Genomic DNA, 13,666 nt, shown 5'->3' with positions numbered 1-13,666 from the left:
CACAATTTCTCAGTCCTCATATTCATCAACATCTTTAACTAAAGACATGGCCAGTTTGTCGCTGCCGGAAAATAAATCTAGATGAATGAACAATCACTCTAATCCCGATTTTCTTTTGTTACCCGAAAGTTTGACTTCGAGATCGACAAATAGGCCATTACTTTGGACTAATTGGTTTTGTAAAAAATTAAACTAATGGACATCAGACCTGTGTACGTAAAAATGTGAATTTTTATATTTTTGTTTTATATTGTTATACATTTAAACAATATTTTATAACTATTTACATTAATCCTCTACGTAGTGAAATCGTGTGTTCTGCGATCTATGTACTGATTAACAAACTTATAGGCTACTTATTTCTGACCGGAATCCATATAGAACCATATCAACGAGTGGAGGAACCTATTTCAGTTGTGATTGAACTAAAAAAAAACGTCATAAATAAAAGTGAACAATTCTCAAACAAAAACGTACCCGGCAACAATAAGAGATATCTTATCACTTGCAGATGAATGAAAAGTAGATCTCTTGGCCTTCTCCACTTCACCACTCTGATGATGATGCTGTTGATTCATGTGTTTCTTCAAATTAGATTGACGTGTGAAACGACTGGAGCATAGTTTACATGCAAATGGCTTGTCTCCGCTATGGGACAAAAGATGGACATTTAAATCTGTTTGGCGTGCGTATTTTTTCTCACAATATGGACACGATATAGTTTTGTCCATGTGATTTAATTTCATATGCGTAGCCATTGATGAATGCTGGATGAAACGTTTTCCACATATCTCACAGCCATAGGGCCGCTCTCCAGTGTGGCGGCGCATATGGCTTTTTAAAGTGGTGGGTCTAAGAAAGCGATCTCCACAAAATTTACACTCGTAAGGCCGTTCTCCGGTATGGGCTCGCATATGATGCTTTAGAGCATATATAGTTGAGTATGCCTTTGCTATGTTGCGTGCCCCACTTAATCGCACTGTCGGACGGACACGAGAAAAATTTCTGCGTGGTACTTCCAGCGAGTGAGGCCACAGGTCCTACGTGGAGGCCTCCACAACCACGTGATCGCCAACCCCCGGCGGGAGAACTTGCTTGAGGGGTTGGAGGGAGCTCCTGATACCCGCGAGACGGTAGCCACATTATTAGGTTATCCGGCGGTCTGCCGTGCCCCAGTTGTGGTTATGTATCGTTGCGGCCAATTGCGTGTGTGGTTTGGTGGCCGATTGCTGATGTTGGCTGGCAGGCATCTATGTCTTCTGCCGTATTTCCTTTTTTCAGGTTTTAGCGGGAGAGGCTTTCCCCTTGCGGTTGGGTTGTACCGCAGCTCTCCCGAACCCAAATTAATTCCATTTGCTGGCATGGATGAAGGTACCACATGGTGTAGCCGTGGGCTTCATCACAAATTTTGAGCCCAAAGGCAAGAAAATAGGGATGAGGTCAGCAGCAGCATCTTGTGATACATTCATTTATGCCAGATTTGCCCCGGGAAGTGTGTAATTTATTAATTGGCCCATTTCTGATAATTTGCTGCTATTGGGCTGATGTGTGTGGCGAGAATTGAAATCAGCTGCTCCTGAAGTGACGTCTGGCAGGGAGCGGCGTTGCCAACTCTTTCTCATGAAGAATACACCGTACGAAATTGTTGTTGCCGTAGTAAAGTAGATAGAGCCGTTCATTCATGAAACGTATGTGGATAATTTAAATGAGGCCAGAGTTAAGAGAAAAACTTGACGATTAAAAGAAAAATGGGGAAGATGGAAAGGGACAGAATGTAATAACTATGTCTTCCCAAAGTAAAGATGGCCTCGTTGGAAATTGAAGTAGAGAAAAAGCCTATAAAAGGGGGTGTTTGTGGAAAATGCGGGAGAAAAAAGAAGTTTGGCTTAAGTTGTGCGCATCTAACGTAAAGTAGTGGCCAAGGTTAATTTCAATTTTTGAACGGGTTGGCTGAAGATATATTTGTTTGTGTGTCCGGCTAGATTGGACGTTATTATTACAATTCTTTTTATTATTTCGTCTACATTAAAAAGGCGAAAAAGGAAAACCCTCTTAGACGTAAGGGGGGCTTTTTATTTCCTTTGGAGACTGGCGTGGAAAAGTGTTTGCCTGATTTTGTGTTACGTTTATTTGAGCCAGCGACATCGACATCCAGGATTTAAAGTCAAGGTAGCCATAGTCAAGGACACATAAAGGTATGCCGTCTACTTCTTTTTTATAAACCATCGAGTCGTGCAAAAAGCAGATCATACCGGAGCGATGATAAATCCTCCAACCGTGGGACAAGTGTCGTTCTAACGTGTCACCCGGTTCCGATTGAGGTTATGCTCCATCTATGAATGGAACCTAGTGTTGGTTTATTTTCATGCCAATGTAACGTCTTACCAGGATTGGCAAATCCTTAATTAGCTCCTAAAAGCAATCAACAAATCATTGTGCATCTTTGTTCAGATAAAGACTTCAGAAATTCTACAACTAGCACAGACAACAATAAGAAGATAATATTATCTGCCTGGCGGAAATTATCTCCAGCGCTAAGGCTGTTTTGGGCCCACCGAATTATAATAAATAGAATAATGAGATTATGCTAAATCTAGTATTTTAATTTATTTATTTACTTAGTCAATTTTTATTATTTATTTATGTCTTGTAGTATGTTTTATTTTTTTTTATTTTTTTTTACCTAACTAATTGCCTTTCTTAAAATTTGTTTCTTTTAGTTTGCGTATTCTTTATGAGGTTTGTTAGGGAATTTGCAAAGGGTTTCTTATCGTTTTACTTGACCACCGAATTGTGTGGAACTTCCTTTAGGCTTCTAATACCATTAATTGAGCTCAGTTAGTTAGGTAGGGGCAAGGAAAAGCGGTACATTAAGTTTTATGAGCTGTTTGCTATCTATAATATTTGCAAATTCTCCCTTTGTTTTTTTTTACTCAAATATTAAATGTTTATTTAAATTTTCGTCTTACATGTTTAAGTTTTTTTTTGTCAATTTGGCTCGTTTTTTTTTAGAAAAATCTAACTGGTTCGATTTCATTTATATTAATAAAAATGTGCTTTTTGTAATATGAAGGTATAAGATGAAAAGAGAATGATGTGCTAATTTGAATCTGAGGGGGTTTTGATGTGAGTAAGGCAGGTAAGTGTGAGTGAGTTTTTTTTTGTGGGGTCATGTATAGAAAGAAGGGACACCTTCATGACCACGGTAGGGCAGGGCGGCTGGAGGGCAACATCTTCCTCCCACTTAGGCGAACCTGGGGTTTTTGTTTGAAGCTGATAACGTTGCTAAGTTACATTTTTTTTTTATTGATACGGGCCTCGGGCGGAAATAGCGGGTTGGGACCTTCCCAGAGAGACCGGTTCGAGCTGGCCGAAGCATAGCTAATTTCCTGCTGCGTAAGGCACACGTAACAATATGGCGCCCAATATGAAAAGCTTCCGGCCTCTTTTGTGCCGTGATAGTAAGAAGTGTATGTCATCGAAACACACGCAATAGACAACTAATTTAGTAGAAAAATAGCCCAAAATGGATTTTGAATTTGAAGACTTTGTAATTGAGAATCTTTTTAGCCCTTCTTGGAGACATTCAGGAGAAAGTGATGGGAAGATTCGAGATTATGTAGTTATTGAAGGATAATGACATTGCCAGTTCTTAACAGGAAGGTGCCGTGACATACGAAATCCGTAGGATTAAAGTATTAGCACGTATCGTACTGTGTTTGTTGTATATGGTAGAATCAGCTATACATAGATGGGGTCCTGATTCTTATGGTCCTAATAGCCGCCTTGGAGAAATGCCAGGGGATCGTTGTATTAGGGAGAAAGTATCTGAAGCTGAAGGAGGTGACTTTCATTGTTCTTCAGTGTCCCCAAAATTCATTTGTTCGTAGAATAGAAAGTTGAGTGAACCAGGTTCGGAAAGTGCTCTTAGGAGAGTCAGAAATAATAAAAAAAAAAAACCGCTCACACACAAACTCACAAAAAAACCCCTAATAAGTATATGGTATGGAAACTTGAAATTGAACATATTGGTGTTGAAGTGTCCAATATTGAGGTGTTCGAGACGTTAAGCATTCGGAGAATTGTAGATCCAGGTGATGAGTATATTGACAAGATCACGATCTAAGAAGAGAAGCAGACCAGGGAATTTTGATTTGAACAGATCCATAGTTGCCGAAGAGAAGAGGTTGAGAACCGATTCTGCCAGCTCCGAGATGCAAGGGGAGATCGATCAGAACTCTGGGCAAATCACAGATTTGTCCCAAACTATAAGCTCAGGATCGAATAACCCCAATACGAGGTTCCTACCGAATGGTTCGGGGACAGGCCAAGATGATCAAAGGGGGCCATCAACGATGGTCCCAGGTGAGATATGGAGACAGCATAGGGCTCTGGAAAATAATGTCCAATTGGTGCAGAATGAAATGGGGGACCTTAGGAGAACTATAGGTCAGTTATCAGACGCCATTAGGAATTTGACTGATCTTACCTTGAGTCAAACGAGGGCAACGTCCATATCCGATGCGAGTTCCTCAGGAAACAGCCAAGGGAGTGCGGGAACAGGTTCACACCCAGACAACAACAATTCCGGTCGAGGTAATGCAAGGACAAATGATATATTTGACCGTGGCAGAGATAATAATCGAGTTAGGATCGATAAACTAGGCCTGAAATTCGATGGTAGCTCCCAGAATCTAGGGGTGGAGGAATTCGTATACCGACTAGAATATTATCAGCAACAATATAGTATTCCATGGGAGGAGATTCTTCGAGACTTCCCACTTATTGTATCGGGGCCAGCTGAGTCTTGGTTCTGGTTATCGCAGAAGACAAATAAATACCGCGATTGGCCTCAGTTGAAGCACTGTTTGTTGGGCCAATACCAATCATCAAGGTCAAACTTCGAGATTCTTACTGACTTGGTTCAAAGAAAGCAACAGCCAAATGAGACAATAGACATGTTCTTTCAGAATATGGGTCAAATTAGAGCCAAGTTGGTACAACCAATCTCCGAGTATGACATGATAAAAATCATGAAGAAGAACATTAAAGATGGCATTGGTAGGATTGTTTACCCGATCCAAGTCTCCTCAGTAGAGCAGTTAAGATTAGAATGCAATGAGGCGGAAAGAAACTTTCCCAGACGTGAAATCAGGAATATGCCACCACCATCTAGGCCAATGAGAGCAGTAAGCGAGGTATATGGTGAATGTCCGTCCGATGGCGAATACGAAATCGCGGACTATGAAGAAGTATCAGCGATCCAATATAATCGCCAATCCAAACCACCTCTGAAGTGCTGGAACTGCCAAAAGTTAGGACATGGTTTTCGCGAATGCGATTCTACAACTAGAGCTCTGTTTTGTTACAGATGCGGAAAGCCCGGCACAACATCACCTAAATGTCCGTCCTGTTTACAGGGAAACCTGAACAAGGGCGTGGACAATGTGGGGGGCACACGTCCTTCTCAGAACCCCTCCACGTCCGACAAATAATGGGGACAAATACCTTAAGAAAATCTAAGCAAGATATTATAAACAACTTTTTGAAAACGAAAGGAATTGAAGGTGAATATAATCCCGCATTTAGGCACTATTTGCCACTAGAGGTCCGTCAAGAAAATTATAACCGAATTAGATCTAGAATTCTCGAAACAAAAAAGACCCACAAGACTGAGAAAAGTATTCCCAAAGTTCGAATAAAATTCATGAAGAAGAAAAAGGAAATGAAGGTTTTGGTGGACTCTGTAGAGAGACTTAGCCTACAATCAGATCCAAGAATTTTTGCTGACGTTGAGGTAGAAGGCCTGCCTATGAAGGGACTGCTAGATACAGGCGCCTCCGTTAGTGTGTTGGGTAAAGGTTGTAGGGAAAAATTAGAAAAATTTAGTTGTAGTATTAAGAAAATATTTTCTAATGTCAGAACTGCCGGTGGAAAAGAGCATAGAATTTTGGGTAAAGTTAATGTAGAAATATTATATGAAGGAAGAAAACATCGAATGGAATTATATTTGTGTCCCGATTTAGAACAAGAATTGTATCTAGGTATTGATTTTTGGAGACAATATCAGCTTGCCCCAGATATAATTACAGTGGATGAACTCGATGTAGAGAAGCTTCATAAGGATTTGGCTATGGAAGATAATGAATATAAATTGAATCCACATGTTCTCGATGACAGGCAGAGGCTCACGTTGCAACAGGTTATATCTGAGTTCGATACCTTTGAGGAAAAGGGACTGGGGATGACACATCTTGAGAAACATTCAATAAAACTGATAGAGGGAGCGGAACCCTTTAAGGACCGGCATTACCCTATGTCACCGGCGGTTCAAGCTCTCGTATATCAGGAGGTCGATACGATGTTGGAATTGAATGTGATTGAGGAGAGTAACAGCCCCTTCAATAATCGAACCACCATAGTTCGTAAACCGGGAAAGAATCGTTTCTGCTTGGATGCCAGAAAGTTGAACAGGATTACTGTGAAGGACGCGTATCCCCTTCAAAATATTGATGGCATCCTAAGCAGAATCGACGAAACCCATTTTATAAGTAGTGTCGATTTGAAATACGCCTTCTGGCAAATCGAGTTAGACGAGGAAAGTAAGCCATACACAGCGTTCACGGTGCCGGGGCGTCCCCTTTATCAATTTCGTGTTATGCCCTTCGGGCTATGTAATGCGGCCCAGCGCTTGTGTAGGCTTATGGACCGAGTCATTCCCCAACGCCTGAAGGAAAACGTCTTTATTTATTTGGACGATTTGTTGGTGATATCGAGCGACTTCGATGAACATATGCGTTTGTTGAGGGAAGTTGCGAAATGCCTTAGGGAGGCCAATCTGACCATTGGCATCGGAAAGTCTCAGTTCTGTTTCAGGGAATTGAAATACTTGGGATTTATTATCGGGAACGGGATGCTGAAGACCGACCCTGATAAAGTGCTGGCCATAAAGGTGATCAAGATCCCAAAGAGCCCACGGGAGGTAAGGTGTTTTCTGGGGACCGCCGGCTGGTACAGGAGGTTTATAAAGGACTTCGCCACAATCGCAGCGCCATTGACCGACACATTGAAGAAGGCGAAGCGCTTTGAGATGACGGGGCCGGCAATAAAGGCCTTTGAGGATTTGAAGAAGGCCCTCACCTCTGCTCCTGTACTACGCCACCCAGATTTCTCAAAGAGGTTCTTTATTCAATGCGATGCCTCCGAGTATGGTATAGGCGCGGTACTATACCAAATGAATGGTGATAATGAGAACCCCATAGCTTTCTACTCCCAGAAGCTCAATGCATGTCAACGCAACTATAGTGTTACGGAGAAGGAGTGCCTGGCTGCAGTCATGGCGATCAGAAAATTTAGACCTTACGTCGAAATGATGCCGTTTACGGTCATAACTGATCACGCCAGCCTGAAGTGGCTGATGACGTTGAAGGATTTGAACGGCAGACTGGCGCGGTGGTCACTCCAGCTCCAACCATACGATTTTGATATTGAACACCGAAAGGGTTCCGAAAATATAGTTGCCGACATGTTGTCCAGAGCTCCTCGAGAGGCTGTCGTAGGCGAATTGTCGCGTTCTGAGCTATTGGATTTTGGGTCCGAGGAATTTGGAAGTGAGGAGTATCTTGAATTAGTGACGACAATCCAGGGGAATGAAGATCGGTTGCCAGACCTCAAGGTCCAAGACGGTTTGGTTTTCAAAAGGACCGGATTCGACCATGACCTCGAGGATGAGTACAGCTGGAAGTTGTGGATTCCATCTGGGGTTACCCAGGAGGTGATCAAAAAGGCCCATGACTCTCTTACTATGGGTCATGGCGGTGTGACCAAGACCACCGAGAGGGTTAAGCGTTTCTTCTACTGGCCGAAGATGACAAGCCAGATACGGCAATATGTCTCAAGCTGTCAAGTCTGTAGAGAGGTGAAGCCGTGCAATAAGACCCTAAGACCTGAGATGGGAGAAGAGGTTGTCACCGACCGGCCCTTTCAGAAGTTGTATATTGACTTCTTGGGAAAGTATCCGCGGTCGAAAAGCGGGAATGCCTATATCTTCATTGTTGTGGATCACTTCACCAAATTTACGTTTTTGAAGGCAATGCGGGAGGCCACTACGAGTAACGTAGTGCAGTTCCTGATTCAGGAGGTCTTTCATAAATTTGGGGTGCCTGAAGTGATCCACAGCGATAATGGGGCTCAGTTTACATCGAAGAGTTTCCAGGATCTTATGGACACTTATAAGATTAGCCACATGCGGACCGCGGTATACTCTCCCCAATCGAACGCTTCTGAAAGGGTTAATCAATCCGTTTTGGCAGCGATAAGATCCTATTTGGATGAGGACCATAGAGATTGGGATCTCTATTTGTCTGAGATTGAATGCGCCCTTCGCACCTCCGTTCATTCGTCGACTGGAGTTACCCCGTTTTTTTGTTTATTTGGCTACCACATGTTTTCCAGTGGACTGGATTATAAATTGGCTAGGAAACTTAAGTCCATGTCCGATCACGAAATTCAGGGTCTTCAAAACGCTGAAAAACTCGAATTGATCCGCGAGAAAGTCAAGAGGAAGATGCACGAGGCATACGAACGAAGTTCCGCGCGGTACAACAGGCGAGCCCGTGTCGTTAGATTCCTTCCGGGTCAGGAAGTTTATCGACGGAATACAGTACTGTCCGATTTTGCGAAGGACCGGAATGCGAAGTTTTGCAGGAAGTTTTTGAAATGCCGTATAGTAAAGCCAATCGGAAACAACATGTACGAACTCGAAGACTTACAAGGCAGGCCCATAGGGATATATCATGTGAAAGACATTCAGGTATAAGGCATTGCAGATTTCAATTTGAGATAAGACTGTGCAATATTAGGTTAGTACTGATTTTTTTTCTTTGTAATTATCTTATCTACATGTTTGTATTTGTCCTAATATTTATACTTTTTTTTTAATTGTGCAATATCAGGATAAGACAAATTATTGGTGGTAATTATAGTTAAATGTTATGTATTCGCCCTAATATTTAATCAAACTTTAATCTGTAGTGCAATATTTTAATTTCTCGACTGTGATATAGACCTAAGTGGCTAACGACTTTGATTATTGTGATCGCGACATTGGCTCTGATTTGTAGGCTACTCTGGGGGGCTTGAACCTCCCAGGTGACATTATGATACTTTGCAATAAGCGGGCCCACTTACTCATTTACGGATATTGCTGGGACCATGGTCCAGCAATGAGATATCTTCTTGTGTTTGTACACAGTGATGTCGATGGTGTTTTGCAACACAGAATATGTATTGACTTAGTATCATAGACGTGTTTCACCCGCATGTTCATTTGTGTTTTTTTTTTTTGACCGCTCTGCGATACGTCTATGGTATGATAGCCCCTAGAAAGATAGCGGAAATGCACAAAGTAAATCGTCCAGAATAAGCTATACACGACTTATACTTCCCTAATGCGGATTCCATATGCCCGGCTCTTGACTCAGGGTGTGGGAGTTCCCCACGTTGGTACACACATCCAGATTTTTGACGTCATATTTGCCCGCACATCAGTTCTTTCGGCGATTTCTTGAAAGACCTGATGTTTTGTTGCGTGCCCCACTTAATCGCACTGTCGGACGGACACGAGAAAAATTTCTGCGTGGTACTTCCAGCGAGTGAGGCCACAGGTCCTACGTGGAGGCCTCCACAACCACGTGATCGCCAACCCCCGGCGGGAGAACTTGCTTGAGGGGTTGGAGGGAGCTCCTGATACCCGCGAGACGGTAGCCACATTATTAGGTTATCCGGCGGTCTGCCGTGCCCCAGTTGTGGTTATGTATCGTTGCGGCCAATTGCGTGTGTGGTTTGGTGGCCGATTGCTGATGTTGGCTGGCAGGCATCTATGTCTTCTGCCGTATTTCCTTTTTTCAGGTTTTAGCGGGAGAGGCTTTCCCCTTGCGGTTGGGTTGTACCGCAGCTCTCCCGAACCCAAATTAATTCCATTTGCTGGCATGGATGAAGGTACCACATGGTGTAGCCGTGGGCTTCATCACAAATTTTGAGCCCAAAGGCAAGAAAATAGGGATGAGGTCAGCAGCAGCATCTTGTGATACATTCATTTATGCCAGATTTGCCCCGGGAAGTGTGTAATTTATTAATTGGCCCATTTCTGATAATTTGCTGCTATTGGGCTGATGTGTGTGGCGAGAATTGAAATCAGCTGCTCCTGAAGTGACGTCTGGCAGGGAGCGGCGTTGCCAACTCTTTCTCATGAAGAATACACCGTACGAAATTGTTGTTGCCGTAGTAAAGTAGATAGAGCCGTTCATTCATGAAACGTATGTGGATAATTTAAATGAGGCCAGAGTTAAGAGAAAAACTTGACGATTAAAAGAAAAATGGGGAAGATGGAAAGGGACAGAATGTAATAACTATGTCTTCCCAAAGTAAAGATGGCCTCGTTGGAAATTGAAGTAGAGAAAAAGCCTATAAAAGGGGGTGTTTGTGGAAAATGCGGGAGAAAAAAGAAGTTTGGCTTAAGTTGTGCGCATCTAACGTAAAGTAGTGGCCAAGGTTAATTTCAATTTTTGAACGGGTTGGCTGAAGATATATTTGTTTGTGTGTCCGGCTAGATTGGACGTTATTATTACAATTCTTTTTATTATTTCGTCTACATTAAAAAGGCGAAAAAGGAAAACCCTCTTAGACGTAAGGGGGGCTTTTTATTTCCTTTGGAGACTGGCGTGGAAAAGTGTTTGCCTGATTTTGTGTTACGTTTATTTGAGCCAGCGACATCGACATCCAGGATTTAAAGTCAAGGTAGCCATAGTCAAGGACACATAAAGGTATGCCGTCTACTTCTTTTTTATAAACCATCGAGTCGTGCAAAAAGCAGATCATACCGGAGCGATGATAAATCCTCCAACCGTGGGACAAGTGTCGTTCTAACGTGTCACCCGGTTCCGATTGAGGTTATGCTCCATCTATGAATGGAACCTAGTGTTGGTTTATTTTCATGCCAATGTAACGTCTTACCAGGATTGGCAAATCCTTAATTAGCTCCTAAAAGCAATCAACAAATCATTGTGCATCTTTGTTCAGATAAAGACTTCAGAAATTCTACAACTAGCACAGACAACAATAAGAAGATAATATTATCTGCCTGGCGGAAATTATCTCCAGCGCTAAGGCTGTTTTGGGCCCACCGAATTATAATAAATAGAATAATGAGATTATGCTAAATCTAGTATTTTAATTTATTTATTTACTTAGTCAATTTTTATTATTTATTTATGTCTTGTAGTATGTTTTATTTTTTTTTATTTTTTTTTACCTAACTAATTGCCTTTCTTAAAATTTGTTTCTTTTAGTTTGCGTATTCTTTATGAGGTTTGTTAGGGAATTTGCAAAGGGTTTCTTATCGTTTTACTTGACCACCGAATTGTGTGGAACTTCCTTTAGGCTTCTAATACCATTAATTGAGCTCAGTTAGTTAGGTAGGGGCAAGGAAAAGCGGTACATTAAGTTTTATGAGCTGTTTGCTATCTATAATATTTGCAAATTCTCCCTTTGTTTTTTTTTACTCAAATATTAAATGTTTATTTAAATTTTCGTCTTACATGTTTAAGTTTTTTTTTGTCAATTTGGCTCGTTTTTTTTTTGAAAAATCTAACTGGTTCGATTTCATTTATATTAATAAAAATGTGCTTTTTGTAATATGAAGGTATAAGATGAAAAGAGAATGATGTGCTAATTTGAATCTGAGGGGGTTTTGATGTGAGTAAGGCAGGTAAGTGTGAGTGAGTTTTTTTTTTGTGGGGTCATGTATAGAAAGAAGGGACACCTTCATGACCACGGTAGGGCAGGGCGGCTGGAGGGCAACATCTTCCTCCCACTTAGGCGAACCTGGGGTTTTTGTTTGAAGCTGATAACGTTGCTAAGTTACATTTTTTTTTTATTGATACGGGCCTCGGGCGGAAATAGCGGGTTGGGACCTTCCCAGAGAGACCGGTTCGAGCTGGCCGAAGCATAGCTAATTTCCTGCTGCGTAAGGCACACGTAACAGCTAAAAAAAATCAGTTTTAATAAGGAATTTTGAGGCAAAAAATCTTACTTACGACACATTTGACATAGATAATCTTTTTCGCCAGTATGCATGACCATATGGTATCTAAAATACATTTCACATGTAACGCATGTAAATAAAACAAAAATTTCAAAACTCTATAAACTACCTTAGTTTTGAAGCCGATATCATTTGCTTACCGCAAACGCTACATGGAAAAGTTTTCTTAAGCTTCTTTGGCCTTATCTTGCTCTTAGTGAGGACATCATCGTCCTGACCTTCTTCACTATTTTTAATAGATTTTTTGAGTCGAGTTTTCCTTGAACAAGTCACTGTTACTTTAGATATATGCTTACTCTTTGCCCCATGGAATTCCATGTGGGCCTGTAGTCCAGCATTGGTAAAATAATGTTTATCGCAAAGAGTACATTTGTAACTACCTGGAATGAAAGCAAGGTTCGAGTAATATTTTGGGGAAAAAACTTGCAAATTGCGCTATATAAAACCTATAGAATTATAGGTCGATTATGGATTGAAACTCAACAATAATTGCATTGCCTGAAGAAAAAACCATGATACAAAAATTGGCATAATTGGAATTGGCAGTTTGTAATTCAATAGATAAATAGAAATTTCTGTAACAAATTTGACGGTAGGCTGTAGAACTGAAGTTGTGTTCACAATTTATAATCCATACATAAATCCTTTATTTTTACCTTGTGGAAAAATTTGTGATTCAACAGACACAAGAAAATCAGTTTCGTCTTTGCTACTTTCAGGGGAAAGTGATACAAGGGGACCCAAAAGCGAGAAATAATCAAATTTGTTATCATCGTTATCTATATAAGCAATTATAAAAAAATAGATAAGAGATTGATATGGAAAAGAAGGTTTTAATTTAAGCATACAAATTGTTATATCCTCACAGGAATGTTCAATAGTGGTACCAGTTGCATTATCTACTAATTCATCATTATCAAGACCATTATCTTCATAACCTTTCTACAAATTATAAAGCTGTTATAAAAATAATTGCTTTTTGTTCAGTCAGTATTTGTTACCCACCTTACTTTCCTCATCTGAATCAGAAATATTCTCCAAAGGATCTTTAAGATAAAATTCACCATCATCACTTTTTTTAATTAGTTGCAATTTTCTGTTACTTTCGATTGCTTTTTGGGTAAAAACATAGGATACATGTAAATCTTTAACGCAAGAGCCACAAATATGTTGAGGCAATCCATCGAAAGCTTGAACATCTAGATGGGTGCAGTAGTTAAAAATATCAAGCAACATGTTATCCAATTCCAAGAAGTCTTCTTCCTCCAACGTATTTGCAGTGTTAAGACATGTCCGGCAAATAAACATTGTTGTGGTGATATTATCCATATCTTTTCAATTAAATCATCTCCCAACGTCTTTTTTTTATTATGTTTAAAAATATCAAAAGCAAACGCCGAGAACTGCCGCAAGACTTAACACTTCAATGGGCGATCATCTATTTCTGAGGTTCCATTACTACTGAAGCAAGCCGGTATAAATCTACCCTCAACAACTTTACCCCAACGGATTTTCGGTCTCTTGCTATGCCAGCTGGTTGCCTGTGGGGCTACAACAGGTGCG

The 13,666-nt window shown here is 40.9% G+C and overlaps 1 protein-coding gene across 1 annotated transcript; it reads right to left on the bottom strand.

The window, feature by feature from the left end:
• Positions 1–211: 211 nt before the first annotated feature.
• LOC106085101 (zinc finger protein 501-like) lies at positions 212–13,666 on the bottom strand. Its single transcript, XM_013249139.2, has 7 exons — positions 13,109–13,666; positions 12,952–13,045; positions 12,760–12,882; positions 12,213–12,483; positions 12,096–12,148; positions 478–952; positions 212–425 (listed from the first exon to the last, which is right to left on the bottom strand). Exons 1-7 carry the CDS (start codon positions 13,430–13,432, stop codon positions 389–391), a joined length of 1,377 nt encoding a protein of 458 aa, XP_013104593.2. The 5' UTR covers positions 13,433–13,666; the 3' UTR covers positions 212–388.

This window comes from Stomoxys calcitrans, chromosome 4, assembly GCF_963082655.1.
Source record: "Stomoxys calcitrans chromosome 4, idStoCalc2.1, whole genome shotgun sequence".
Lineage (NCBI taxonomy): Eukaryota > Metazoa > Arthropoda > Insecta > Diptera > Muscidae > Stomoxys > Stomoxys calcitrans.
This window is presented reverse-complemented; position numbering and strand designations above follow the sequence as displayed.

Excerpts from the sequence above, each read along its gene's own strand:
- LOC106085101 (XM_013249139.2), bottom strand. The coding sequence starts at position 13,432 with ATGGATAATATCACCACAACAATGTTTATTTGCCGGACATGTCTTAAC. Across the intron at positions 12,883-12,951 it reads CTGTGAGGATATAACAATTT|ATAACGATGATAACAAATTT; the intron begins GTATGCTTAAAT and ends TTGCTTATATAG. Across the intron at positions 426-477 it reads ATATCTCTTATTGTTGCCGG|TTCAATCACAACTGAAATAG; the intron begins GTACGTTTTTGT and ends GTTTTTTTTTAG.